The following is a 27,892-nucleotide window of genomic DNA, read 5'->3' on the forward strand; positions in this document are numbered from 1 at the left end:
TCCTTCTCTCTCTTATTTTTTTTTTAACTGCTTCTCACAGGCAGAATTCTCACCAGCTATTAGGAAGGAGGCCAGACAGGCTGAGGAAAGAAGAGCGAGCACCAGAAAGCCCCTTCTGAAGCCTTCCGGGGCTGTATGAGGGAGTCACCTCCCTGCAGGGTGGAGCAAACACTCATACACGGCTTCGGTGAGTGGCCACTGGGGGGTGAGAACCCCTCCCCGAGCACCCAAGTGCCTACCAGGTCCTCAATGATCTCCTGAATGCGTTTCTTGGCTGCCTCCACACAGTCCTTGGCGCCCTTGAGGGTGACTTTGTCGCTCTGTGTGCCAGAGCGTGGGAAGCTGACCATCACCCCGCCATACTCTTCAGCAATCTCCCGCAAGACCTGGCCTCTGCGGATGACGAAGTGGCGGTGGTGCTTGGGGTCCACCAGCATGGAGTCTTCCACCACATTATCCTGCAGTGTTAAGAAGAGATGGAAGATAAGCCACCCCGTCACGGCCCCGGCAGAGTCGGCCGCCGAGGCCCGCTCCCCGTCACGGCCCCGGCAGAGTCGGCCGCCGAGGCCCGCTCCCTACCAGGTTTTGGATCAAGGCCTCCAGCTCCTTCTGTGCCTCTCGGACGGCGTCCTCCTTTCCAATGATGGTGATCAGGTCCTGGTCCTTGTCCTCGGCCGCAGGGAAGATGACACGTGCTCCAGTGCTGTCGCGCACCTTGCGAATTTTGCCGCCCCCCTTGCCGATGAGGAATTTGTGGTATTCTGGCTTGGCGCGGATGTCAACAGTGAAACTCTTGGTTTGCTGCAGAAACCAATCCCACTGTGTTAGCCTGACACCACATGCCTGGACCACAGTGAGGAAGACAAGAGGGCCTGTAGGACAGCAAGCTCGGGCTCCCCTTACATTGTCACCAGTGTCCTGATGTTGCACCAATACCCCCAAAATGGGGCTAGCACACCTCACTGAATAAACAGATGAATACCCAGACAGACTGCACACATACTTCTCTTCCACAACAATCAGATGCTGGTGGGATGAACGCACAGGCTTAGAACCCTGGCAGGCCACTTACAAGCACTGACCAAACTTCTCCAAGCCATTTTTGATCTGCACAGGGGGAGGTGGGAGCAACGCGCCGGACGATACGTTGGCGGAGTGCACGTCCTGGGGAGCGTGGGGTGTGCCCAGCAGAGCAGGAAGCAAGCTGCCCAAGAGGTTTGCACCATGCTCCCACTCTTCTACCTGCTTCCAAACCAAGCACACACAAATCTGGGCCAGGCTCCCTTTCCTCCCACGAGTGCTACAGATCAGCCTCCACAAAACCAGACACCGTCCCCAGGCTCAAGCTCAAGCTCAGAGGGACACAAGCCAACCAAGGCTACAGTTAGAGACCGGTCCTCAGAGGCCTCGTGTAGCGGGACGCCCTTGTGTGGCAGTAAGAAACGAGGGTCCTGGAAAGGCCCCGGACACTGTGCTTGTGGACACCAGTGCCTCTCGCAGACCCACGCAGGGGCCCCGAGAAGGGCGCTGCTCCACGGGACTCAGGTCCACACGGGGAGCTCTTGTCTTTCTCCGGACCCAAGACCTGGCCCGCAAGCAAAAATACCAAAGAAAAAAACGTGCTAGCACAAAAATATTAAATAACAACTTTGCTACCTTTTAAGTGCAGGTTTCACCAAATACCACCTAGAGACTCCGCTACTTTTCAAAGACATCCACAAATAGCAGCATTAGTCAAACATTAGGCAATCAATTAGGCAAATCCAATCTAGCAATATGGCCAAAGACAACCTACCAAACCAAGCAGGGATTACCCCAGAAATGCAAGGCTGGTTAAACACAAAGACAAAAACATCAATCTAATAACAACAACAAAAAAGACAAGAAATACAAGGCTCCAGATCAGAAACGTAACTGTCCAGACCACGTGATTGTGACATATAAAATAAGGATCCACAAAACAGTGGGCCAGGCGCGGTGGCTCACACCTGTAATCCCAGCACTTTGGGAGGCCGAGGTGGGCGGATCACGAGGTCAGGAGATCGAGACCTCCCTGGCTAACAGGGTGAAACCCCGTCTCTACTAAAAATACAAAAAATCAGCCGGGTGTGGTGGCAGGCGCCTGTGGTCCCAGCTACTCGGGAGGCTGAGGCAGGAGAATGGCGTGAACCCGGGAGGCGGAGCTTGCAGTGAGGCGAGACTGCACCACTGCACTCCAGCCTGGGGGATAGAGCGAGACTCCGTGTCAAAAAAAAAAAAAAAAAAAAAAAAAATTCCACAAAACAGTGACTGGCGCTAATATACATGAGCTTTACTTGGCAGCCTCGTGAAGGTCAACATACAAAACCACAGGCGCTACAATGTGCTAACAACTGGAAATGGAAAAAAAGTGCCACTTACAATAGCACTAAAAGAATAACAGTAGTTACATCTGTTAAGTCGAACATAAAAATGTGCTAAAAATTATAAAATACCAATAAAGAATCACAGACCTAAAAAAAATGGAGAAATGCCTGAGAGAGTCAAAACTGCTGAGCTGTCAGTCCTCACCAGTCTCATCTTCAGATTTCACACAATCCCAATCGAAACGTGAAAGTGCTTTTTTCCTACAAATTGACAGGCTGATCAGCAAGGGATGTAGAACAGCCAAAGTTAAGAGGGCTCACACTACTGATTTCCAGACTTCCCATAAACCTGGTGTCACCAGAAGAGCCCAGAAACATACCCACAGATGGGTTTTGACACAAGGACAACAGCAATTCCATGGGCAATCTTTAGGGGTGATGGAAAATGAATTTTGATGATTGTGGTCACATGACTGCATGTTACTTAAAACTCAACTATACCTGAAGAATGGCCAATTTTACTGTAAATCATATTTAAAAAAACAAAAGCACCCCAAAACTAGTAAGCCAAAGACCAACTTTTATATATTGTATATGTGAGCGTTTGGAGCTGGAAAGGCCCTCCAGTAACAGCAAAAACAAAGACGCATAAACAGTGCATTATAGAGCTGTTTTCTGACCCGCCACAAAGGAAGGGCATTCAGGGGTTTCCACAGTGAGAAGCGAGAACACTGTACTGAGGACCAGGCTTCCTGCCAAGAGTCACGCTCCCTCCCCATGCTCACCTTCTCCTCCGCCAGATGCAGGAGCTGCTTCTTGGCCTTCTCCACATCCGAGGAAGGGCCCCTGATAACAACGGTGTCGCTTCCTGAACCTTCCACGGGAAAGTGAATGTGGACCCCGCCGCACTCCTCCATGATGGAGCGGATCAGACGGCCCTTGGTGCCAATGAGGGAGTTGTGCAGCTTGGCAGGGATGGAGACCTCTACCTCGGCTATGTTGGCCTGAAACCAAACACAGGGCAGGAGGAGGAAGTCACATTTTTGTGGCAAAAAGGGCAGAGGAAAAGATAAAACTATCATCTTTGGTGGTGATGAACACGCAGGCCTAGAGCCCTGGTGATGCCACTTACAAGCACTGACCAAACTTCTCCGAGCCATTTTTGACCTGCACGGGGGAGGAGAGTGCACGTCCTGGGGAGAGTGGGGTGCGCCCAGCAGAGCAGGTGCGCTGGGAGGTGTTTAACTCACCAGGACCCAGAGTCCTCGTGAATCTATGCTGGATTGGGAGGTGGGAGCGTGGTAATTTCAGACCACACATAATGCTCTATTTCTTCAGTCAACGCTCCGGCTCTGCCAGAGGTGGCTCCATATGCCTATGGATACATACACTTTTCCTATTAAAACCAAAGATTCTGCTTTCAGCCAAGATGCAGTACCAGGGACTGGACTGAACTTACCGCCTAATGGTGACTTTCAAGACCCTGGAGACAGGAAACAAGGTGAGCCCTACAACTGCCCCAAGTTGCTGCCACAGTACGGGAAGGTGAGGAAACGGAACCATCCGGAGATCAGAGCCCAAAGAGACTGGCATCGAGAACCTCTGAGATCCGGAGACCAGCCACTCATATACTGATACGCGTGAGGGAATCACCCTGGGCCTGGGACAGAATCCCCAGAAGGATCACAGGAAACAGTGCCTGCAGCTCAGCTGGGCCTCGTACAGTGCCTTTAGGTCAGTCAGGGCCGGGTACAGTGGCCTACAGCTCAGACACCAGGAAACAGTGCTTTTAGCTCAGTCAGGTCCTGGTACACATTGCTTTTAGCTCAGTTGGAGCCTGGTACAGTAAGTGCAGCTCAGTCACCAGGAAACAGTGCCTGCAGCTCAGTCGGAGCCTGGTCCAGAACCGTCCTCAGCAGTTTCAACTTTCTGGGACGTGGAGTACTCAGAAGGATCTTATCTCAGCAGTGGAAATATTTGGGCCTGAACTAAATACTGCTCTGATCCTCCCTAATAAACGTTAAAAGCAAGTCCTAAAAGGAGCAAAATGTTTCAGAGTGACTTCACAAACACAAAATAATATTCAGAGGAATACAAAAGCACCCTCATTAAGAAACACCAGAAATGCAAAGAATAGGGGGAAAACCCATAACGAGGAAAAGAAAATAGAAAACCACCCAGAAATGACAGTGTTAGAATCAGCCAGCCAAGGACAGAAAAACAGGTATTTAACTGTATTGTCTATGGCCAAAAGCAGAAAGACTGAACATGTTAAGAACTGAAAATACAGAAGATACTAATACAGACTGAACTTCTAGGGAAGAAAACAACGTCTAAAATGAAAATGATATTAGATGAAATGAGGCAGATTAGAACACTGCAAAGAATTAATGAATTTAAAGAAACTCATGGAGAAAACCAATACCGCTCCTCCCCCCAACTCAAATAAACAGAGCACAAGTAGAAGACAACTAATATCCTGGTCACCAGAGTCCCTGACGGGGAGACAGCAAGGGGCTAACAGAACAAAACACTCATAGTGACCAAAAATTTTCCACATTTGATGAAATTCTGAACACACATATTCAAGAGCTCAATAAACACCAAGCTAAGAGACATGAAGAAAACTACACACAGACACATCCTAACTTGCTCAGAGACGGTGGTAAAACCCTAATGGCAGCCAGAGGGAGAAGGTTTGTCACGGACAGAGGAACAAAGCCAGGGGCACCATCAGCTTTCTCATCAGAAACAACAGGAGACGGCACTGAAGCCAAGTCTGGAAAGGAAAAAAACTGCCAACCTAGAAACCTTTATGCAGCAGAAACAGTTTTTCGAAAGTGAAGGAAAAAAATACTTGCAGACATACAAAATGTGGAAGAAGTCATTACCGGATACACGCTACGAGAGATGTTGAGTGGTTTCCTTCAGACAGAAGGAAAATGAAGAGCTCTAGAAATGGCAACCGTGTGGATAAATCCATACATCTTTTCATATTATTTAAATCTCTTTAAAAAATAACGGAATTTTTTTAAAGGTTAATAATGTAAATGGTAGACTGAAAGCCAATCATATAAAATCATGACATCATGGTGACTGAGCACGTGGGGATGGTGGTAGTTACTGTTTAATGGGTGTAGTTTCTGTGTAAGATGATGGAAAATGCTCTGAAAATGGACAGGGTGATGGCTGCACAACCTTGTGAATGTACTCAGTTGAATTAACCACTAAAAAATGATTAAAATGATAAATCCTGCTATGTATATTTTACCACAATTGAGGAAAAAAATTACAGTAAGTTATTTAACCGCGTTTGTTAAACATATGTAATAAATATAAATATGTGATATATATCATATATAATCACAACTGTAATTAAATGCAAACATCATAACCTTTTTTCTTTTTTTAATTTTGAGACAAGGTCTGGCTCTATGGCCCAGGCTGGAGTGCAGCAGCGCAATCTCAGCTCACTGCAACCTCCACCTCCCAGGCTCAAGCCATCCTCTCACCTCAACCTCCTGAGTGGCTGACACTACAAGCATGCAGCACCATTACTGGCTAATTCTTTTTGTAGTTTTAGTAGTGACAGGGTTTTGCCCAGGCTGGTCTTGAACTTGTGAGCTCAAGTGATCCGCCCACCTGAGCCTCCCAAAGTGCTGGGATTAGTAGATAGATTTAATTTAAAAAGCAAGCTGCCAAAAAGAAACTCACTTTAGTATCATATAAAGTAGGCTGGGTGCAGTGACTCACACCTGTAATCCCAGCAGTTTGGAAGGCCACGGCGAGAGGATCACTTGAGGAGTTTGAGACTAGCCTGGACAACATAACGAGACCTCATCTCTACTAACTAAAAAAAGAAAAAAATTAGCCTGGTGCGGTAGCATGCGCCTGTGGTCCCAGCTACTTGTAAGGCTAAGGTGGGAGGACTGCTTGAGTCTGGAAAGCCAAGGCTGTAGTGAGCCATGACTGCACCACCGCACTCCAGCCTGGACGACAGCAAGACCTCATCTCCAAAAAAATTTTAAATATAAGGGGGAAAAAAATAACATAGACTTTGGAGCCAAGCATACTACCAGGGAAAAGGCATCATTTTATAATGGCACAGATTACATATACTGTGAAAGAGAGGTGACGTCAGTATTGACAGCAAAAGGATAATGCAGGACTATTCTAAAAAACTTCATGTTAATACATTTGACATCTTGGAGAAAATAGAAAACCCCTTGAAAGACACTAATTACCAAGTACACACAAAGAAACAGATGATCTATCCCTACAGTGCAATATTATCCTGAAATAAAAAAGAACAAACCAACGATACAGGTGACAACACACACAAATGTCAAAATATCCTGCAAAGTGAAAGCAGATGGGCCCAATAAAGAGTAGGTAGATGTTATGATTCCATTCACACAAAAGCATAGACAATCCAAAAGCATCTACTGTGGCTGAAAGCAGACTGGGGGTTGCCTGGGGATAGAGAGGTGGGGGTGGGGGGAGTGTGGTTTTGAGGAGCTGCCAAGTGGGATGGAGGGAGACTGTAATACAAAATGGCATGGGACATTTTTGGGGTGATGGTGGGAATGATTCCATGGATGTATACACACGTCAAAACTATTAAATTGTACACTGTAAATATGTACAATTTACTGCATGTCAATTTTTTTTAAAGAAAAGAAAATACCGTAAATACCTTCAGATAAGATTTTCAGGTAACAAAAAGAAAATGTCTAATAAGACAAGCGCCCACATCAAATGTTACTGCTGCAGGGTCCAGGTAAGTAAGTATCGTGAGAGACAAAGGCAGAAAACTGCTGACCAACTCATCGGTAGCCTGGATTGAAAGCTGCAATCTTCCACATCAGCCTGCGCTGGCCCAATGACCCTGCGTGACTCAACCCCAGGCTCAATCTTAGAGGCTGTTAGAGATTTTACTGGAGGATCTCCATTAGAAAACATCTCCCATTACCAGGTCTTTCTGAATAGACAGAATCCTGCTCCGGGCAGCTTCGCAGTTGGCTCGCTTGCCTGTGATGATAATGGTCTCTGAATTGCTATTCTCTGCTGGAAGGTCGATTTTGGTGTTGCTTTCTTCACGAATCTACAGGGAGAGAGATCACCATGAGAAGCTGACTAGAGCTCTCCCAGAGTTGAGACACAGTTGAGCACAGGGCTAGAAGTAAGGAAGAGTCCCTCCTAGTCTAAAACCAAAATGGTGCAGGGCTACAGAGGACAAGGCAAGAAGAAGCAAGATGCAGCGGACAAGTTATCACCTTTTTAATGTTTGCGCCTCCTTTCCCAATGATATTCTTGTGAAACTGTTTGAAGATCGGAACAGAAATTGAATAGCTATTTTCCACCTTAAAGACAAAAAACACAGCCCGATTCACCACCTGTGCTAGAGAGTAAAATACAGTATCCCTTCTACCCCTAAGGGTAGCATGAACACGACAGAGCACTGGTATTTGCAAACAAACCTTCAGAGGTTTGTCATGAGGGTAAGTGAGATAGATCATTTGTCCGACAACTAACTTACGTTGCAAATTACAGTCAATCGATGCAAGTCTACTTTTTGGCTAAGAGAGAGTTCATGTCCCATGCCAGGATCAGAGCTGGCTGAGGAAGGGGCTCAGAACACACATGGAGACAGCACGGACCCCTACGCTCTGGGCAATTCTGCACTCACGGCAGTGATGTGACAGCAGCTCACAGTGCTGGAGTCCTTCACCATCGCCTCTCCCAGGGCAGCCATCAGCTAAGGTGAAGCCCACGGAAATACATGGCTGCCTGTGGCCTTCTCATCCACTACTCGCTACACTTTCTAAACCTGTTCCCACGTCAGTTTTTGAGAAAAATAATAAATCAGTATATGACTCCTCATGTCACCTGTTATACCTCTTATCTTACTGGATGGGACAATTTCTCTAAGTATCTGAAGACTCCTCAAGGAAACAAGGTAACTGGGCATGAGAAAAGGCAAATCTCCCCACCTGAATTCCACGAACACTGCAGTCTTAACAATGACTGCCAATCTAAACATCCAGGTATTAAGTGAGAAGCCGTCACCACTTTGTCCCAAGTCCCTGAGATGGAAGGCCAGCCCAGGGCCTATCTGCTTTCCCCAGAGCAGGGGTCCTGTGGGGGTCAGGACTTCTGACAGGACGCATGCCCCACCCACCCCAGGTGCTGTCGTACAAGAAAGGATGTGAAACACCCCTACCAGATCTGCCACCATCTTCTGCATGTATTTTGTGCATTTTTCCACCTCATTCTTAGGTCCTCTGAGCTGGACAATGTCACTTTTTTGTGCTGGGTCTGGAAAGTTGATGATGACCTAGAACAAATCATGGGGAGACTAAGTTCAAGTATGAGGAAGGACATATATCCCAAATATCAAATATTCCTGAAGTGTGACTTGGATCACTCCTATAGAGTTACAGAATGTCTCTGGGAAACTTTACCTCTGGGAATTTGTCACGAATTTCACGGATCCGTTCACCCTTCTGCCCAATGATTGTGCGATGAAATCTTTGCTCAATGATTAGATCCTTGGTACGCTCATTTTCCTAAAAATACAATTAAAGTAGACGTCATTTATCACAAGCACGGTGAGCGACTCCCCACTGACACAAGGGGACACCAGGGAGCCCTGGGCACAGTCCTTCATGGAGCAGGTGAGGTGGTCTCCAGGTGGCACCTCGTAGCACCCCGGGAGCAACCAGCTGTTAAGAGTGTGCACAGCGCATGATGAGTGCTCTCGCCAAGCATCGCTACACTCCGCAACATGGGCTGCACGTCACTTTCCTGAACAAAGTCAATTAAAGGACTCGCTGTAGGACCCTTCAACCAAAAGTGCTATCATGATAGCAGTAACCACCAAAGCAATTCAGTGAGCACTTCTGTTTTAACAGGTGCTACAAGGGAGGCCCAGCTCTTCTACTTGGAGGCCTGGCATTCTGCATAGCAGTGAGTGATCCCTTCTGAACAGAGGGTGGCTCGGACCACTTTCCCCGCATGGCTAAGAACGTTCAACACAGGGCACTGAACCCACATGGCTCTCAACTCCTCCACAGGCCCCATTAAAATGTCAGAAGAAATACAGAATAAGCAGAGCTGGAATTCAGGGAAGAACACCAACAGCCAACCAAACATTTCCAAGAATTCTGAGAGATTCTGGATCAAACGGCTATTGGCTGACAGAGAAGTAAGGGCTCAGCAATCAGGAAGGGCATAAAGCAGCCAGGACAAGGGACCTGGGCTGGAGGCCAGGCTAAGAGGAGAACCTGGAATATGAGACTGGGGAATGAGCTCCGGGAAGGCCACAAGCAGCAGGAGGCTGCATCACGCCCTGGAATGCAGCTCAGGGCTATAAAAGAGGTCTGCCAATTTGAGATTCCTCGTGTGGGTACTGGGGTGAGGTGAACAAAGAATCCCCTAAGCGAATGACAGGGAACCCTGGGGCTTGTTCCTCACACAGTCAGGCCAAAGTGCTGCTGCAGGCACTCACGCAGTATTTGACTTCTCTGGATACTTAAAGGCACCCAGAGACTTTCAAGTGTGGGTATCTGACTCACAGAAGCAAGGGTGCTCACAGCTTGGCATAAGCATGTATGAAACGTCGGGGAGCCCAGAGCAGTGCAGTGCTTCTGCCAGGCGGTAGAGAGCAACAGCCCCCACTTCAGGTTTGCAGTGATCCTCGAGTTTGGCCTTACATGAGAACCACCTGGGATGCCTTTGAGAATCCAGAAATGTCTGTCACAATCTCTGGAGATGGTACCCAGGCATCTGGGCACCCAGGGTGTGACCAAGGCCAAGACGCTGCCACACAGTCTCTGTGCCCTTCTAGCACAGCACACAGCCATGGAGAACAAGATGTGCAGGTGACCTGGGGAGGATAAAGGAAATGTGGCCCCAGGGAGTCAAATCCGGTTCCAGCGCAACGTGGGATTTGCCGACTTCCATTCTCTAAGGCCGCACACCACAACACGCTACTCCTTAGAGGGAGCCAAGAGACGCAAGGCCAGTGCCTTTCTAAAGGCCCCAGCCATGGCACTTACCATGCGAGATGCAAGCTCCAGCAGCTCTCGCTTGGCCTGCTGCACGCCCTGTGGGTCCCCCTCGATGCGGATCAAATTGCTCTTCTCACTGTCAGGAGGGATGCGCACGGACACCTTGTACTGGTCTTTGATTCTGTTTACTTAGGAACACAAAAGGAAACACATTTAGGACACAGACCAACAACATTCTGCCAATGACTAATAACTGGGCAGGACAGGGCTAAAGCGCTAAATAACCTTATCAGTGATTCCCATCACCAAAAACGATGCTTAGCTTCCAAAACAAAAATCTCCATTGTCTAGAATGGGGGCCAGTGATGATCTTCACCTGGATCACAAGGGTTCTGGAGGACAGGCTCTCAGCCTGGACCAGAGGCTGGAAATGCCCCGGGACCTTCAAATAACTGACGGTTGGGCCACTCAGTCTGGGATTTAGCTCGTCTGGGGTATTGGCCAGGGCTTCAGAATACGTGAAGGACTCCAAGGGTTTCTAACGTGCAGTAAGTTTGGGAACTGCTATTCTCAAGTTAAAAACATCACACACATTAACTCCACACAGAAGCACTCACGGACGCTTAAGAGCCTTGTGGGGCCCATGCTGCTGCCCAGAGACCCCATCTACTGTTGGCTCAGATTCACACTGAGCACTTCACTGTGTCTGCAAGACAAGTGCTGTTGCAAACCCTCCTGCTGTCAACCTCTCTGGATAGAACCCAGTACCCCCAAGTTAAGAGTTCCAGGCCCCCCAAACTCTGGAGAAGCCGTATCATCAGGAAACAAGGCAGGAATCTTGCCCACTGTGCAGTAAAGGAAAGCCCAGCTTGCTGGAAGGACCACCAGGAGGGCTTTTTGTGCGTCCATCCCGAACACATGCACACGCAGAGGCAGCAACGAGGCGATGCGCTGAGGGGGGAACATGGACATGCAGCTGTGCCAGGTGGAGCAACACAAGACAAGAGAAGCAGAGGACATGGGAGCTGGGCAGCAGGTTTTTTTAGATTACGAAAGAAGACAAGAGTTAGGAACTGCATGAGAAGAAAACAGAACAGACATGACTAACTAAGCTACATTCTGCAATTTCTCGGGGGCAGAAACCAGAAATTAATGTTAGAATTATACTACTGTACTTCCATATATATGTGTTTTGAGACAGGGTCTTGCTCTGTCACCCAGGCTAAAATGCAGTGGCACGATACAATCACAGCTCACTGCAGCCTTGACTTCCTGGGCTCAAGTGATATTCCTGCCTCAGCCTCCAGAGTAGCGGGGACCACAGGCCTGGCTAAATTTTTCTTTTTTGTAGAGACAGGGGTCTCACTATGTTGCCCAGGCTCATCTCGAACTCCTGGGCTCAAGTGATCCTCCTGCCTTGGTCTCCCAAAATGCTGGGATTACAGGCAAGAGCCACTGTGTCAGGCCTAAATAAACACTACAGTTAACCAAAACCAAAACAAAACCGTAAAAGCAAGTTTATGGTGTATGCGTGGTTCAAGTAGTGCGCAAAAAGGTTACTTTGTGCCTATAGACTCTCGTCGCTGTCACGTAAAATGCCCACAAAACATAAGACTGACACCAGAGAGCTCACCATTGCACAGGCCACAGCACAGCTGACAAGGCTATGTTTACTCATAACAAAAACGGATACATGGACATCAGTCATGTTATGCAGGTTGGTGTCCCACTACCTGGGAAAGGCTGCTTCATCCACTGAACTATCCAGGAATGGAGAACGCGCTTGCCTTCTCACCTTCCACCCGAAGGTGACACACGCGACGTGTGCACTTGTTTTCTGAACACGCGAGTGTGTGCATATAGCCATACAGTTAAAGAAAGAGGTGTAAAAAAACATTCTTGGTTGGGCACGGTGGCTCATACCTGTAATCCCAGCACTTTGGGAGGCCGAGGTGGGCAGATCAACTAAGGTCAGCAAGTTTGACACCAGCCTAGACAACATGGTGAAATACCATCTCTACTAAAAATACAAAAAAATTAGCTGGGTGTGGTGGTGCACGCCTGTAATCCCAGCTACTTGGGAGGCTGAGGCAGGAGAATCACTTGAACCTGGAGGTGGAGGTTGCAGTGAACTGAGATCACGCCACTGCACTCCAGCCTGGTGACAGAGTGAGACTCCGTCCCAGAAAACAAACAACACAAAACATCCTTGGACCTGCAGCAGAATGCCCACGACACACTTCTAACAGCATCCTGTAACTGTGCTACACCTGCAACCTGGCACAGGTGAGGCACACAGCGACCTTGGCCCACATGACACACTTCCAACAGCGTCCTATAACTGTGCTACACCTACAACCTGGCACAGGTGAGGCACACAGCGACCTTGGCTGACATATCACTGCCTCTTCAACAGAATCCCCCTGCTGGGTGTGGTGGCTCACACTTTTAATCCCAGCACCTTGGGAGGCCAAGGTGGGCAGATCACCTGAGCCCAGGAATTTGAGACAAGCCTGGCCAACATGGTGAAGCCCTGTCTCTTCTAAAAATACAAAAATTAGCTGGCTGTGGTGGCATGCGCCTGTAGTCCCAGCTACTCAGGAGGCTGAAGCAGGAGAATTGCTTGAGCCCGGTAGGCAGAGGTTGTAGTGAGCTGAGATCACGCCACTGCACTACAGCCTGGGTGACAGAGTGAGACCCTGTCTCAAAAAAGTATCCCTCCCCATGTTGTTTTACTTGGGCACAAATCTAGAATGTTTTTACTCTTCAGTGAGTTCCAGATCAGCAGTTTCTACGTTCAGAAGGCATGAGTACTACCAACACTGACTGGCTAACCTAGCAGGTCTGACGGAAATATAGAGAATGCTGCCCTTGGGCATGCCTTCAACATGGCCCCTGTGGGTTATTTGGGGAGGGCTTAGATGGATTTCCAAAAGTGACACTTCACCCACTGGCCAAGCAGCTCTAATCCAACCACTGCACCAAAGGGAAAAGGTAAAGTGGCCTCTTCCAGCAGGCAGGAGGATGTAAAGTCTGTAACTCCCATTACAGGCAGCAATGGGCCTGGACTGTCTGCACGGACGTCACAGTTCTCACAGCTGACACCCCCCGCAAGGGTCTCAGGGCACACTGGCCCCACCGCAACAGACAGCCTCACTCACTGTTGGCGCCGCTCTTCCCAATGAGGTGCCTGTGGAACTTGTGGTCGATGTTGATCTCCACATAGTCCATCCGGTTAATCTGCAGGAGGAGCACAGAGGTCCATGGATGCGCCCGGTTACTTGGCCAATGAGCTGAACCAAAACCCAGCAGTCTCCACGGTTGCCTTTTCTGACCACTCAGCTGTCAGGAATTGTTGGAGACTGCCCCTGCATCTCCCCTGAAAGAAGCCTTCTTCAAGATGAAGTTTCCTCCACCCACGATTATTCCAGGACTTCGACCAGCTTCTGGTTGTTTCAGAAACTATTACTCACCCAGCTAGGATGCCCTGGGTGTCTGTGCCCAGACATGTGGGATGTCACCGAGAGATGACCGCCCATGCCCAACTCAGAGCCTCCCTTGTCACCAGCACACACAACATTCCAAGGGGTACCTTACCAAATCTTTGACCATGCCTTCTATCTGTTCCTGGGCCACATTGACATCCTCTGTAGGGCCCTCCAGGGTGATCTTGTCTTCGCCCTCTGTGAACTCGATGTGAACCTACCACACCAAAACCAAAGAGATAGCTAAAACAGAATGGCACAGCTGCAGCCCCTGAGCTCCCAGTGGGAGCTCTCTTCGGAGCGGCTTCTGATCCCAAACTGCTTCACATAGATGTGAGGGAGGGAGGGACATATCCACAGCCATCAAACAAAGTCGAAAGGGAGGGTTAGGGAGCCATAGTCAGGAAACTAAATACTGTGGCCGAATAATCCTGCCGCTCACTGAGGACACCGTTTGCCCCACAGAAGCCACTAACATAAAGCATGCGACATGCGACATGCTCCTGCACCATCTGAACTTTTACAAGGCCTGGTCCTCTTTAGTTGCATAAAGAATGAGACAGAGCATGGATGGAATTTTAAAACTTGTATAGCTGTACCAAGGTGGTAAAGTAACTTGCTTGACACAGACAAGGCTGCCAGCGTTCCTGGTTTATTATCCTCCAGGTAAGGAGTTAAGGAAGGCAGACTGGTCCTTATATGAAGCTATAAAAAGTAAAAGGGGCTGGGCACAGTGACTCACACCCACAACCTCAACATTTTGGGAGGCTGAGGTAGGAAGGACTACTTGAGCCCACAAGTTTGAGATCAACCTGGGCAACACAGTAAGACTCTGCCTCCACAAAAACTAGCCTGGGGCGCCTGTAGTGCCAGCTACTTGGGAAGCTGAGGCGAGCGGATCACTTGACCCATGAATTCAAGGCTGCAGTGAGCTATGATTGCGCCACTGCACCCCAGCCTGGGTGACAGTGAGGCTTTGTCACTAAAAAGAAGGAATAAAATAAAAAAAATTTAATTTTTAAAAAGGACTGTAACATTAATTGGAAACAAAGTTTAAATAAAACAGGAATTAAATATGATGGTTGGATTCTCTGGTATTTCTTTTTTGTTCATGTTTCCTGGGGGCTACAATCTCCTTTGGTAAACTGAGAACGCTTTAAATTCACACTTAATACAATTTGTATACAAGTTCTGCTCTTCAAAGTATTTTTTTTTTTTTTTGAGACAGAGTCTTGCTCTGTCGCCAAGGCTGGAATGCAGTGGCGCCATCTCGGCTCACTGCAAGCTCCACGTCCCGGGTTCACGCCATTCTCCTGCCTCAGCCTCCCAAGCAGCTGGGACCACAGGTGCCCGCCACCAAGCCCAGCTAATTTTTTGTATTTTTAGTAGAGTCGGGGTTTCACCATGTTAGCCAGGATGGTCTCGATCTCCTGACCTCGTTGAGCCACCGCACCCGGCCCGCCAAAGTATCATGAAGTTATTTCACCATAATTACTAAATGACATGTTTCTTAAGATACTTATGAAACCTAAGAACATACAATCCTCTCTGGTTAAAGGCCAGAAGGATGGTACAGACATCTACAGACATTTATTCTGCTGTTCTTTAGCTAACACGGAAGTTGACCATGTCAAACAGGCCAGTTAATTCAGAAAAATACACCAGTTTTCAAGGGCATCCACAGTACAAAGGTCAACAAAGCAATGTCAGAAACAGAAAGACAGAAAACAAGACAAATTCAATACAACAGGTGAAAAACGTGTCCTTACCTTTGGCATCTGCTGAGTGATTTTGGCCAGGTTCTGCCCTTTCTTGCCAATGATGAAACGGTGAAGCCAGGAAGGGGCGGCGACAGAGGAGACGGTGAAGCTATTGGCCTAAGAAAATGGGAGAACAGCCATGGGTTTGCAGAGCTCAAGGTCGTGTCACAGTGAAAGCCAGGCTGCTCACCTGGGGCTCAGAGGCATGCTCTCCCCAAACCTGGGCACCCGCACTGTGTCCAGGCCCCAGGATTTACAAATCGAGAGCTCATCCACGAAGGCCCCGCAGACTCCACTCAAAGGAGACACACTTCATGCTCGGAGGCAGTTACCTTGGCATAGACTTCAGTCAACGCCTGACCTAACTTTTCAGGTTCGCCTCGAAGTATTACAGTCTCAGAGATGCTGTCTGAGGGTGGGATCTCAACGGAAACTCCAGTTCTCTCAAGGATCTCCTGCAATGAATTGCCCTTGGGCCCGATGACATACTTGTGTTGGGATTTCTTCACTTCCACTGCAATGGTTGTAGTCTTCTTTTTCTAAATAAGAGCACCATAAGGGGCAGTCAAAGGGAAAGGTGTGGGAAGTGGGCAGGCGGGCATGGCCACTGCTGCAGAAAGCAAGCCAAAGCAGCCCAGACTATAGATGCTGATCCCAAGAAGTGAACAACAAGTGATCAGGACTAGCCAATCCCCAGAAACTTCACTGTTCAAGGACTGGATTTTCCCCTCAGTCTAGTCACCCGCCGGCTGATAACTTCGTCCTTGAACACTGCAAAACACCCAATCCTTTCTCTCAATTAAGGAACACGTTTCAGACCTCAAAGTTCACTAAGCTGAGCTAACAGCTTAATCTAAGACGTGAACAAGTCCGGGATGTGCATCTGACTCGGGGCAGCCCAGCTGGCAGCCTGTCAGCACAGCCAGAGGCCCAGGACGGCAAGGACAACTGCCAGGCAGATGCTCAACAGCAAGGGGGGGCGGGCACCGATCTCACCCGGGTCACTCAAGTGTAGAGACAATAAGCATCTTCATCAAGGACAAAAAGATAAGGGGCAGAACCAGGCCTTAACTGAATCTCCAGACCCAAATCCTCGTTTCTATTCCTGCCCATGGGGATTTGCCTCCTCTAAATCGTGTACCTTCTCCTCATAAATCTTCTTGATGCGAGCCACAGCCTGAGCCAACTGTTCCTTCTCTCCAGTGAAGACAATCTCTGTCCGGTTCACGCTGGGTGGGGGGATGTTGATGCGCGTGCCTGTCTCCTGCATGATCTCGCCAACCAGTCTATTATACGGCCCAGCGATGAAGGGGTGGAATGCCTTTTCTACTTCTAGCCTCTCCACAGCACGTTTGTCCTGGAAAGGAAGGGATGATCTGATGAGAACAGGCCTCTGAAAACAAACTGGGGAAAGACAGGGCTTTTTAGAGTTGGAGTCAAGCCCTCCACCCCCACCACATTATGCCTTTAAGTCCACATTGGACACGGCAACCCATGAGGGAGTGAGGTCTGCACAAGCAGGTAGGCAGGGGCACGAGGCACTCACACAGGCCTCACCTGCTCGGCAGAGATGAGTAAGACTTCATGGCGAGCTTTCTCGATGCCCTCTTTGGTGCCAGTGATCTTGATCTGATTGCTGGGGTCATCTGGGCGTGGGATCTGGATTTTGGTTGCAGTTTTTAGCTCCAAGTCTTGCAGTTTCTCTCCATTTTTGCCAATAACAAAGCGATGGTGTTCTTTGGGAATGGCAACAGTTGCTGAGGCCTACAGCAAGAAGAGAATAAAAGAAAACAAGAATATTTGTAGGTTCTGAAGGAGCATATTTTTCCAAGACATTCTGGCAGAAACACCATCTTTGCTTATTCCTGCCCAGCAGCACCAACTCATCCATTAAAACAGCATGAGCTTAAACATCACATGCTTGGGGAAGGTTGCCCTGACTCCCAGGTTAGGGTAAGTTCAAGTGTATCTGCACCACTACTTAACATCCACTGGAATATATACCCACAAAGGGAGACAAGAGTTAACATCCACAAAAGCTGGACAGGAAGAAGCATGACTGCATATCCAGAAACCCTGAAAAAACTACTGGGTGAAATTCTATTTATAGCAAGGAGAAAAGACTGAAATCAAGAAGTTAACAACATTAACTTCCACAAACAACTACTTAGAAGATGTAATGAAAGAGATGCGTTTCTTTTTTTTTGAGACGGAGTCTCGCTCTGTCGCCAGGCTGGAGTGCAGTGGTGCGATCTTGGCTCACTGTAACCTCTGCCTCCTGGGTTCAAGGGATTCTCCTGCCTCAGCCTCTCGTATTAGCTGGGACTACAGGCGTGTGCCACCATGCCCAGCTAATTTTTATATTTTTAGTAGAGGCAGGGTTTCACCATGTTGGCCCCGATGGTCTCAACTCCTGACCTTGTGATCCGCCCACCTCAGCCTCCCAAAGTGCTGGGATTGCAGGTGTAAGCCACTGCGCCTGGCCAAAAGATGTGTTTCTAATAGAAAAAAGGAAAAAAGAAAAAAAGACAAGAAAATAGCAAGACATAAGCCCAACACAAGGTGGAGTACGTGCATTCGAAATTAGAAAACACTCCTTAAAATAGCTAAAAGAAGGTTTAAGTAGATGGCGATTATCCCAATTAACTTTAAAATATTAATACAATTTCAAACAGTTGATTATAAAGGTTGTAACACAGAACAAACAAAAATAAACAAGAAAACCCTGAAAAAGAATAGTGCAGGGTGGAGGTGTTAACAGTGGTCCTAGACATTAAACATGAAACCATTATCATTAACATAGGAAATACCAGTATACCGAAAGACAGACCTGCTGGTCTGAACTGAAAACCCAGAAACAGAGCTAAGTTAATATAAACATTTAGGACATGATAAAAGCAGCCACTCAAGTTCACTAGAGCAAAATGTCTTTTCAAGACAGTGATGGCATGCCTGTAATCCCAGCACTCCGGGAGGCCGAGATGAGAGGATTGTTTGAGCCCAGGAGTCCAAGATCAGCCTGGGCAACATGGTGAGACCTGACTTCTACAAAAATTTTAAAAATTAGCTGGCCAAGGCCAGGCGCAGTGGCTCACGCCTGTAATCCCAGCACTTTGGGAGGCCGAGGTGGGTGGATCATGAGGTCACCAAAAATACAACAATTAGCATGGTGGCAGGCACCTGTAATCCCAGCTACTCGGGAGGCTGAGGCAGGGGAATGGCGTGAACCCGGGAGGCGGAGCTTGCAGTGAGCCGAGATCGCGTCACTGCACTCCAGCCTGGGCGACAGAGCAAGACTCCGTCTCAAAAAAAAAAAAAAAGAAAAAAAAATTAGCTGGCCATGGTGACGCGTGCCTGTGGTCCCAGCTACTGGGGTGGCTGAGGCAGGAGGACTGCCTGAGCCTAGGAGGTTGAGGCTCCGGTGAGCCGTGATCACGCCATGGCACTTCAGCTTATGTGGCAGGCTGAGACCCTGTGTTACAACAAACAAAAAAATAGTGCTGACAACTCGAAAGCCGTATGGAAAAAGGTGAAACTCGATCAGTGCCTCAACCCTATTTGCAATAAATTCCAAATAGATCAGAAACTGAAATGTAAGAACACATTTACAAGCAGCAGAAGAAAAGATAAACTTTCTTATGACCTGATAGTGAAAAAACTTTCCTAACAATGACTCAAGATAATAAAAAATGCAAGTGGCCCTTATATATTGAAAAGGTGCTCAATCTTGCTCATCAGAAAAATGCAAATTTAAAGTATATTTGGTTGCCTCTCACACTGGCTAAAACCCAAGAATGTGACGAGCCTGGCTCTTGCATACTGCTGATGAGACTGCAAAACACTAATTCCTAAGGAAGGAAATTTAGCATCAGATGGCCCAATTCCACACGCAGCCACCCTCTGACCCAGCCATCTCACTTCTAGGAATCTATCCCAAGATACACTGGGTAAAACAGGAAATAGCATATGCACACGATTGCTACTGTAACATTAATTTGTAACAGCTAAAGTCTGGAAACTACCCAAATGCCCATCAGTAGGAAAGCCTGGGTAAATTACAGTACGCTCACAGAATATTACACTGCTGAACAAAGAAATGAGAAAAATCACTACTTACTGATATGCAGACACCTCCAAAAAATAATAAAAGAAAAAAAGCAAGGCACAGAACAGGGTGTATGGCAAGCTGTATTTTGCTTCTGCTCTCAAACAACAAACAACAAAGGATAAACCAGGACCAGGAATGGCCGCCTGCAAAGGTGGGGAGGGAGCAGGGTGAAGGTAACAGGCAGGGGAGATTTCTCTGAAAGTACTTTATTATATAACATTGACTTTGCAAGCATGTAAATGTTGAAATACTTTAAAAATTGACAGTAAATGGAAACAAATGTACCCAACTATATCAAGATGACAGAAAAACTCAGAAAAAAGTAATTACTTCAAGTGATTTTGAACTCATGATTTTCCTTTTCTAGGACAGGCTCTCACTCTGTCACCCAGGCTGGGCTGCGGTGGTGCAAACACTGCTCACAGAAGCCTCCACCTCCCAGGCTCAAACAATCCTTTCTCCTCAGACTTCTAAGTAGCTGGGATTACAGGTGAGCACGCCACCACGCCCAGCTATTTTTTGTAGAGATGGGGTCTGACCATGTTGCCCAGGCTGGTCTCAAATTCCTGTGCTCATGCAATCTGCTCACCTCGGCCTCCCAAAGTGCTAGGATTACAGGCGTGAGAGTCACCGCCTGATTTTCCTTTCTTAAAAGTACAATTATCCTAGCTCTGTCTTCTGAAAAAGCCTAGAAGCTCTGACAACCTAGTTGCGACGTGCACCTATGGAGACTGGAGTCTCCAACTGCAATTTCCTACTCAAAAGGTTCAGAGTTCAGAGAGAAACAGCCGACTCAAGGTCTGTGGAAGGAAATACGTAAGATTAGCCTGAGGCATCTTTCTGTGTTAGAAATTAAAAAGTTATTTATTTATTTATTTATTTTGAGACAGAGTTTTGCTCCTGTTGCACAGGCTGGAGTGCAATGGCACGATCTCGGCTCACTGCAACCTCTGCCTCCCGGGTTCAAGTGATTCTCCTGCCTCAGCCTCCCGAGTAGCTGAGATTACAGGCACCCACCGCCACGCCTGGCTAATTTTTTTGTATTTTTAGTAGAGATGGGGTTTCGCCATACTGGCCAGGCTAGTCTCGAACTCCTGACCTGAGGTGATCCGCCCGCCTCAGCCTCCCAAAGTGCTGGGATTACAGGCGTGAGCCACCGCACCCGGCCAGAAGGTACTGATATTAATAGGTCATGACAGAAAGCTGCAGGGAACAAAACTGAAAGGAGGGGACCTGCTGGCCAAAGATGAAGCAGCTCCAGCACGAAGAACGATGGACAATGCCTGAGTTCATAATGACACTAAAGAGAGTCACTGATCAACACTGAAGTCGCCAGAGCGCCAAAGAATCGATTATTTATCTGGTACTTCCCACCCAACTGCTGATGAAGAAAAATTCTTCTTTACAAGAATTATCAACTAATGTATGAGCAGGGAGAGAATTAGAAAAGCATAATTTGCAACCCTTAACGAATTTGGGCAATCACCAATTGATAGTAAAATGATTACACAAAGCACTGATAGGGAACTTTACAAGGGAAGACCCAGACCTAAGCCTAATGATCAATCTCAAAATCAGTTCAAAGCAGAACAACCAGCGATCACAGCACAGACTCAGCACCACCTACAGGGTCTTCTTGCCCAACAAGCTGACTGTGGAAGTAACCAAGCCCCTAGGATCTAACACCAGTTCACCAAAAATAATCCGTCAATAGCAGAACCAAAAACCTACGGTCCCCAGTAATCAATGGCATTAAAAAAAGGGAGGATTGGCTGGGCGTGGGGGCTCACGCCTGTGATTCCAACACTTTGGTAGGCTGAAGTGAGTGGATCATTTGAGCCTAGGGTGTGGCTCACGCCTGTAATTCCAACACTTTGGTAGGCTGAAAGGAGTGGATCATTTGAGCCTAGGGGTTTGAGACCAGAGTGGGCAACATGGTGAAAACCCGCATCTGCCAAAAAACAAACAAACAAAAAGCCGGGCCTGATGGTGCATGCCTGCAGTCTCAACTACTTGAAGGGCTGAGTCAGGAGGATCACTTGAGCCCAGGAGGTCAAGGCTGCCATGAGCTGTGTCTGCACCACTGCACTCCAGCCTGGGCAACAAAGTGAGATCCTGTCTCAAAAAAAAAAAAAAAAAAAAGAGGGGGTAGGAGGGAGTAAGCACTGTTAAAGAATGAGAGACAGGACTCTATAATCAAATGCAACATTGTGACCTTGTCTGGACACTGACTTGAAAAAACCAACTGGAAGAAACATCTTGGAGATGATGAGGAAAGTCCAAACAGAGACTGGGTTAAAAAGGTATAATATTAAGAAACCACTATCAATATGATTACATGAATTAGGAGCACAATGACTATATATATGTATACATGAAAACGGGAAGATCTGAACTAAGGCACAATAATGTATCTGGGATTTGTCTGAAGATAATCGAGGAGTAGGAGAGTGTTAGGGGTCAATGTCTTCATTCTGATCCACATATTCAGTGAAGTGGCCCTTTCCCCTACAGTGTTGATTACAAAACAGAAGCTCAAATATCCACTGACTAGCAGACACCCGGAAAACTTTCAGAGCCTATTATGCACTGGCCACAATGCTGGACAATTATAAGCAACACTTTCACCTTCCTAACACTTAATGGTTTAACTCCATAAAGCCAGCTGGGGTTGGGGACTGTCCCGATGCCCCCATGTGGTTAAGTGGCACAGCTGGACCTGCATCAGGTGGCACTCCTCTGCCTCGCCTCCTGGCTACACCCTGCACTCCTACCCCTCAGGCCCTCTCCCATCAGATCCCCATCGTCCAACCACCGTGCTCCAGGGTGCTCCAGATCCAGCTCCTACAAGATCTAGGAGACTCAGTAGCAGATGGGAAGAACCCCCATTCCTAAATAAGCCTATCTAGTACAATAGCAGTCATGCAACACTTTAGTAAGATTCTTTACATTTTTCTTGGTCTTTAAGTGCTACCACTTAGGGAGAAATGCATCAGAGATTTGCTTATTACAAATGTTCTTAAATAAAGTCCAAGTACTGGCATCAGACTGCCAAAGACTAGGAAACTGGCTTAAAACAGAATTTGAACTTGTAATCTCCTCAGTTTGGGGCCTGGAAATGTGTAGTTAATGAACACACTAGCAAAGCAATGGGAACCACCCATCTTTACCATTCAGCAAGCCCAGTTTCTTTTAAGTGTCTCAAACTCTGGGACAAGCTTCTAATTTTCAGTTTGGCCAGATGTGGTGGTGTGCCTGTAATCCCAGCTAACTGGGAGGCTAGGTGGATTGCCTGAGCCCAGGAGTTTGAGGCCACAGTGTACTATAACCACACTTGTGAATAGCCACTGCACAAGAGCCTAGACAACAAGGTGAGACTCTGTCTCTTAAAAAAAAAAAATTATTATTACTTTCAAGTTCATTCACTCAAAGAGCAAAAATGGTAAGTGTCCCAGTTCTATTATTAGTTTATTGAGTTTTTCCACTAAAAATGCCAGGGGACTCTGAATGTTGCTGTCCTACCTCCAAAAGACGGAACTGTCCCACTGGTAGGAAGGGTCCAGTGACGTTCTAGCCTGCATCAGGAGCCGGGTAATGGAACGGGTACACAGTCACTGGGGAGAAGTAGGCCTCAGGCTACCCACCTGAGTCTGCAGTCTAGCAACAATGTCCTTCCGAGCTTTCATGACAGCATCCAGCTTTCCTGACACCATGATGGAGAGGCCTTGGTCTTTGGCCAAAGACAGCTCCAAGTGAGCACCGGTTCTCTGCATGATCTCAAGGCAGATTTTTGCTTGTTCACCTTCTCCAAACTGGTTCATATCCTTGTATTTTCTCTCCTCCAGGGGTACATGGAACACCTGCTCAAAAAAGATCAAAAAAGGGAAGGTTAAGAGATTAAAAGAAGGCCAACAGACAGGGAGTAAAGAACATGTGTTCATCACCATCCACTCACAAAGCAGCCCCACCCTGCCCACAGGCACTGCTCGAAGCCCTGGGATAAAGCAGCCGAAAGACAAGGAGAAAGCGCCAAGGTCAAGAGGCTGACATCCTAAGGAGAGAACCACATCAGCTGCACAAATGAATGAGGCAGCTAGCAAGTGCTGTGATGAAATCAACAGGGGGAAGAGAGTTTGAGAGAAAGTGGGAGGTGGACCCTGGGGACGGCCAGGAAACACCTTCCTGAAGCACGAGGCAGCTATCCATGTTAAGAGGTGAGGGAACTAAGGGTGTACAGGCAGGAAAGCGGAGGAGGTGGATGGAGGCGGAGCCTGGTGCACACACCAGAGGGGGACAGTGAAGAGGATCACCCATCCCACCCTGTAGTAAAAGTCAACACAGGGTTTTCAGCAGGAGGCATTCTGCTTGATGGTGCAGGGTCCCTCCCGTTGCTTTATGGAGAAGAACTGAGGAGGGACAAGGTGGAAGCAAGAGGGATCAACTACCCTGGTGTGAGACCACAGTCACCAAGTAGACAACGGTACATTTAACAAAACCATTAACAAGATAGCAGACAGGTGAAAATGGAAGGATTGGGATGCAACTGTTCATGAGCCTAAAATTCAGGGAAGACACTGGCAGCAAGATGGTAATTTTCCACCATGACCAGATGATATGAGTTTATATAAAAGTTTTGAAACTCACTAACATCTCAAATTCAGGTAGCAGAGAGAAGGGCTACTGAAGCCAAAGAAAACCAGGAAACTGGTTAACCTCTTCAAGAAAGTAGGATGATGAATAGAGAACAGAAAACAGGACCCATTCATCTGACAAACACTGCCTGCAAACCGACCACGTGCCTGTCCTGCTGAGTGCTAGCATACAGGGTGGACATGAGAGAAGTGGTCGACAGAAACATCTCTGGGGTGGGGGATGATTTAAATTGAAGGCCTTCTCCCTTTAGCTACTCAAAGCATTCTCAATCTTGCACGTTCAGAAACTCTTCCATCAGATTCTACGCTTGGAAGGATAGGTTAAGAAAGAACAGCAATTAATTTTTAAAAATTTAAAAAACTGGCCGGGCGCGGTGGCTCATGCCTATAATCCCAGCACTTTGGGAGGCCGAGGAGGGCGGATCACGAGGTCAGGAGATGGAGACCATCCTTGTTAAGACGGTGAAACCCCGTCTCTACTAAAAATACAAAAATTAGCCGGGCGTGGTGGCGGGCACCTGTAGTCCCAGCTACTCGGGAGGCTGAGGCAGGAGAATGTCGTGAACCCGGAAGGCGGAGCGTGCAGTGAGCCGAGATAGTGCCACTGCACTCCAGCCTGGGCAACAGAGCGGGACTCTGTCTCAAAAAAAAAAAAGAAAAAAAATTTAAAAATTTACATAGACATGTTACATGATAAAATTTTTAAAAGAAAGAATGGTGTTTCTACCTGAGTGATGACAGAAGCCTTGATGGGTCGGATCTTGTTCCCCCAGGCTCCAGCGGGTTCCTGGGCACTTTCCAGGCAAGCAGCTTTCTCAGGAAGTGGAGGGAAGGCATCCTTGTAGGTTGGAGGGTCGCTCTCCTCTTCTGAATTTAGAGTGGCAACTGGACCAGCCAACACAGATTAAAAGGAAGCACTACTTATAGCATTACATGAAAAACACTTTTAAGGGTTTTAGTGCTTAAAAACAGACAAACAAGAACCATCAAATGCTCCAAGGACAACTCCCCCCACCCCTCTCTTCTAACTCATAGTAATGGGAAAAGGCCCCAGGAAGTCACCAGGCCCAGCACCCTGAGTGTGAGAGCTAGAGGAGGCCAGAGACTCCCAGTCTCTGACAGCGAACCTACTCCCATCCACATGGCCTCCCTGGTAAACATCAGCTCAGACATTGTGAGCCCCACTCCCCTAATGGGGTGAGTCCCTTGAAAGCAAGCCTTGCTACATCAATTTTTAAGTCCTCTAGAGTCTAATAACACACTTAAAAAAATCACACCTATGACAATGCCAGGCACAGAGCAGACCCTTGCATTTGCAAAACAATGGTCCTACCCAGCACCACCTGTGAGAATTGCCTTTGAAGCAAACTCTGATATTCCACTGTAACATACAAGGTTAAAAATGATTGCCGTGGAGGCCGGGCGCGGTGGCTCACACCTGTAATCCCAGCACTTTAGGAGGCCGAGGCAGGCAGATCACCTGAGGTCGGGAGTTTGAGACCAGCCTGACCAACATGGAGAAACCCTGTCTCTACTAATAATACAAATTAGCCAGGTGTGGGTGGTGCATGCCTGTAATCCCAGCTACTCGGGAGGCTGAGGCAGAACAATCGCTTGAACCCGGGAGGCAGAGGTTGCAGTGAGCCAAGACTGCGCCATTGCACTCCAGCCTGGGCAACAAGAGCAAAACTCCGTCTCAGAAAAAAAGACTGCAGTGGGAATTGTCACCGCTGATCTCCCCCTGCCCTGCCCAAGGCAGAGGACAGCAAGGCTTGTGGAAATCAGGTTCCCTGATTATCATCACTTCCATCTTCCATAGTGCCCTATTTGTTCATGTGTTTGTGCCATTAGCCACAATCTCCATGAAATCAAGGGTGTGACTGTTTTGGATAACCCCAAATCCCCAGGACTGAGCACGGTGTCTTGGCAATAGCAAGGCCCAGTGAAAAACACCATGAACGGATGTGACAGAGAACAGGGGGATGATCTCTGGAATCAGACAGGCTCATGCCCAAGTCCAGGCCCATCATTTCCCAGCTGCATGCCCATCTACCCGACAGCGCTGACAGGACAGGTGGGAGCATTCTTTCAGTGCAGTCTTCCCTCTCTAGAAAGGGAAACACAGACTTCACAGGGAAGCTGGCTCCAGTAGGAGGACCCCAGGCCCCCAGAACAAAGCAGCTTCTGGGGTTCCAACACCTGACACAGCAGCCACCAGAAATGAGCTTGTGAAATGTGGCTAGTGTGACTAAGGAAAAGTGAATTTTATATTTTAATTAATTTTAAGAACTAATACTCAATTTAGTTATTGGAAAACTTTTAAGTGTGTTTCGAACAACCTGGAGCAGAACAATCTGCTCTTTCAAATGAAGATTTTATAACATCTAAACACAGATCAAGGATTTTGGATGAAAATCTGGCATTCAAATGGAAGGAAATGTCCCGCCGTTGTAAATACACATCAGACTTCGAAGAGAAATAATCTCAAATATCAATGGTTCCCCCCGCTTTTTTTTTTTTTTACATTAGAGATGTTGAAATGACAGTGTATTAGACATATTGGGGTAAAATATCAAAATTAATTTCACCTGTTCCCTTTTAATAAGTACCAGAGAATCCTAAAAATTGTACACGTGGCTTGTAGTCTATTCTACTGTACAGCACTGCTCTTAATCCCAGCCAGTGGCGTTTGAGAACTCCGAAGCCAGGGTCCAGCCTTCATCCTCAAGGCAGGCTTAAGCAATGCTCTGGGATGCTTCACAGCCCAGATTTTAGTTCACCACAATTAGGAGAAAGCAGTTGTGAAAAGGACTGCATTAATTCCCAATGGTCAAATTCGCTGGCTTTCCAGAAAGCTGTCCACATGTTCAATCTCACTGTATTTGATTCATTTCCTCACGCCTGGCCAGTCGCCCCTGCACACACGGCAATGCGAAAACAGTGCACAAGATGTTGGACCCTCCCTGCCCCACAACCACAGGGCCAAAAGGTACTTCTAGAAAGGGCATGGGATTTGGTAAAGGCTTTAGAGGGACCAATGCCTTAGACATTACCAGGAAGAGCACATAAAAGGGCTGTCACCTTTGATTTGTTGCGGAACCAGCCCACTTCGGTGTTCAGCAAAACTCTCTTGGGTCAAAACTGCAACGGAACTCATGGTTGATCTCACACCTACACACAATCCGGGAAAACCACTAAAGCAAAGAAGAATAAATCAGAAGTCAAAGTACAACCCTCAATCATCTATGAGATTGTTAACCTAAGAGTTTTAGCAAAGTTTTATTCTCTTTTTTACCAGCAAACTATACCTTTTTATTTTCCTCACAACCTCTGATGTAAGCTGATACCCAAACTCTCACCAAGTGATAAAAAGGGGGGGAAAATGCAAGTAAAGGAGGTCCTAGAACAGGGGTGGCCAGTCTTTTGTCTTCCCTGGGCCACAATGCAAGAAGAATGATCTTGGGACACACATAAAATAAACTAATGATAGCTAATAAACAAACAAAAACAAAACAAACCAAACAAAAAAA

General features: G+C 47.4%; 1 protein-coding gene across 3 annotated transcripts in view; it reads right to left on the reverse strand.

Annotated features, from left to right (window-relative positions):
- The window catches only part of HDLBP (high density lipoprotein binding protein), an 86,609-nt gene that overhangs the window by 10,078 nt on the left and 48,639 nt on the right, over window positions 1-27,892 (reverse strand). For all 3 annotated transcript variants that reach the window (XM_004033462.5, XM_019021992.4, XM_031007186.3), the window contains exons 3-19: window positions 27,444-27,556; window positions 25,090-25,247; window positions 23,355-23,570; window positions 17,160-17,366; window positions 16,744-16,959; window positions 15,935-16,141; window positions 15,612-15,719; window positions 13,955-14,059; window positions 13,519-13,597; window positions 10,406-10,545; window positions 8,810-8,914; window positions 8,569-8,682; window positions 7,622-7,708; window positions 7,318-7,449; window positions 3,131-3,349; window positions 580-801; window positions 240-458 (exon numbers count right to left, since the gene is read on the reverse strand). In XM_004033462.5, coding sequence (XP_004033510.1) covers window positions 240-458; window positions 580-801; window positions 3,131-3,349; window positions 7,318-7,449; window positions 7,622-7,708; window positions 8,569-8,682; window positions 8,810-8,914; window positions 10,406-10,545; window positions 13,519-13,597; window positions 13,955-14,059; window positions 15,612-15,719; window positions 15,935-16,141; window positions 16,744-16,959; window positions 17,160-17,366; window positions 23,355-23,570; window positions 25,090-25,247; window positions 27,444-27,519 — 2,610 coding nt within the window. In that variant the 5' untranslated portion in view covers window positions 27,520-27,556. The remainder of the gene's footprint in view (window positions 1-239; window positions 459-579; window positions 802-3,130; window positions 3,350-7,317; window positions 7,450-7,621; window positions 7,709-8,568; window positions 8,683-8,809; window positions 8,915-10,405; window positions 10,546-13,518; window positions 13,598-13,954; window positions 14,060-15,611; window positions 15,720-15,934; window positions 16,142-16,743; window positions 16,960-17,159; window positions 17,367-23,354; window positions 23,571-25,089; window positions 25,248-27,443; window positions 27,557-27,892) is intronic.

The sequence above is a fragment of the Gorilla gorilla genome, chromosome 11, assembly GCF_029281585.2.
Source record: "Gorilla gorilla gorilla isolate KB3781 chromosome 11, NHGRI_mGorGor1-v2.1_pri, whole genome shotgun sequence".
Lineage (NCBI taxonomy): Eukaryota > Metazoa > Chordata > Mammalia > Primates > Hominidae > Gorilla > Gorilla gorilla.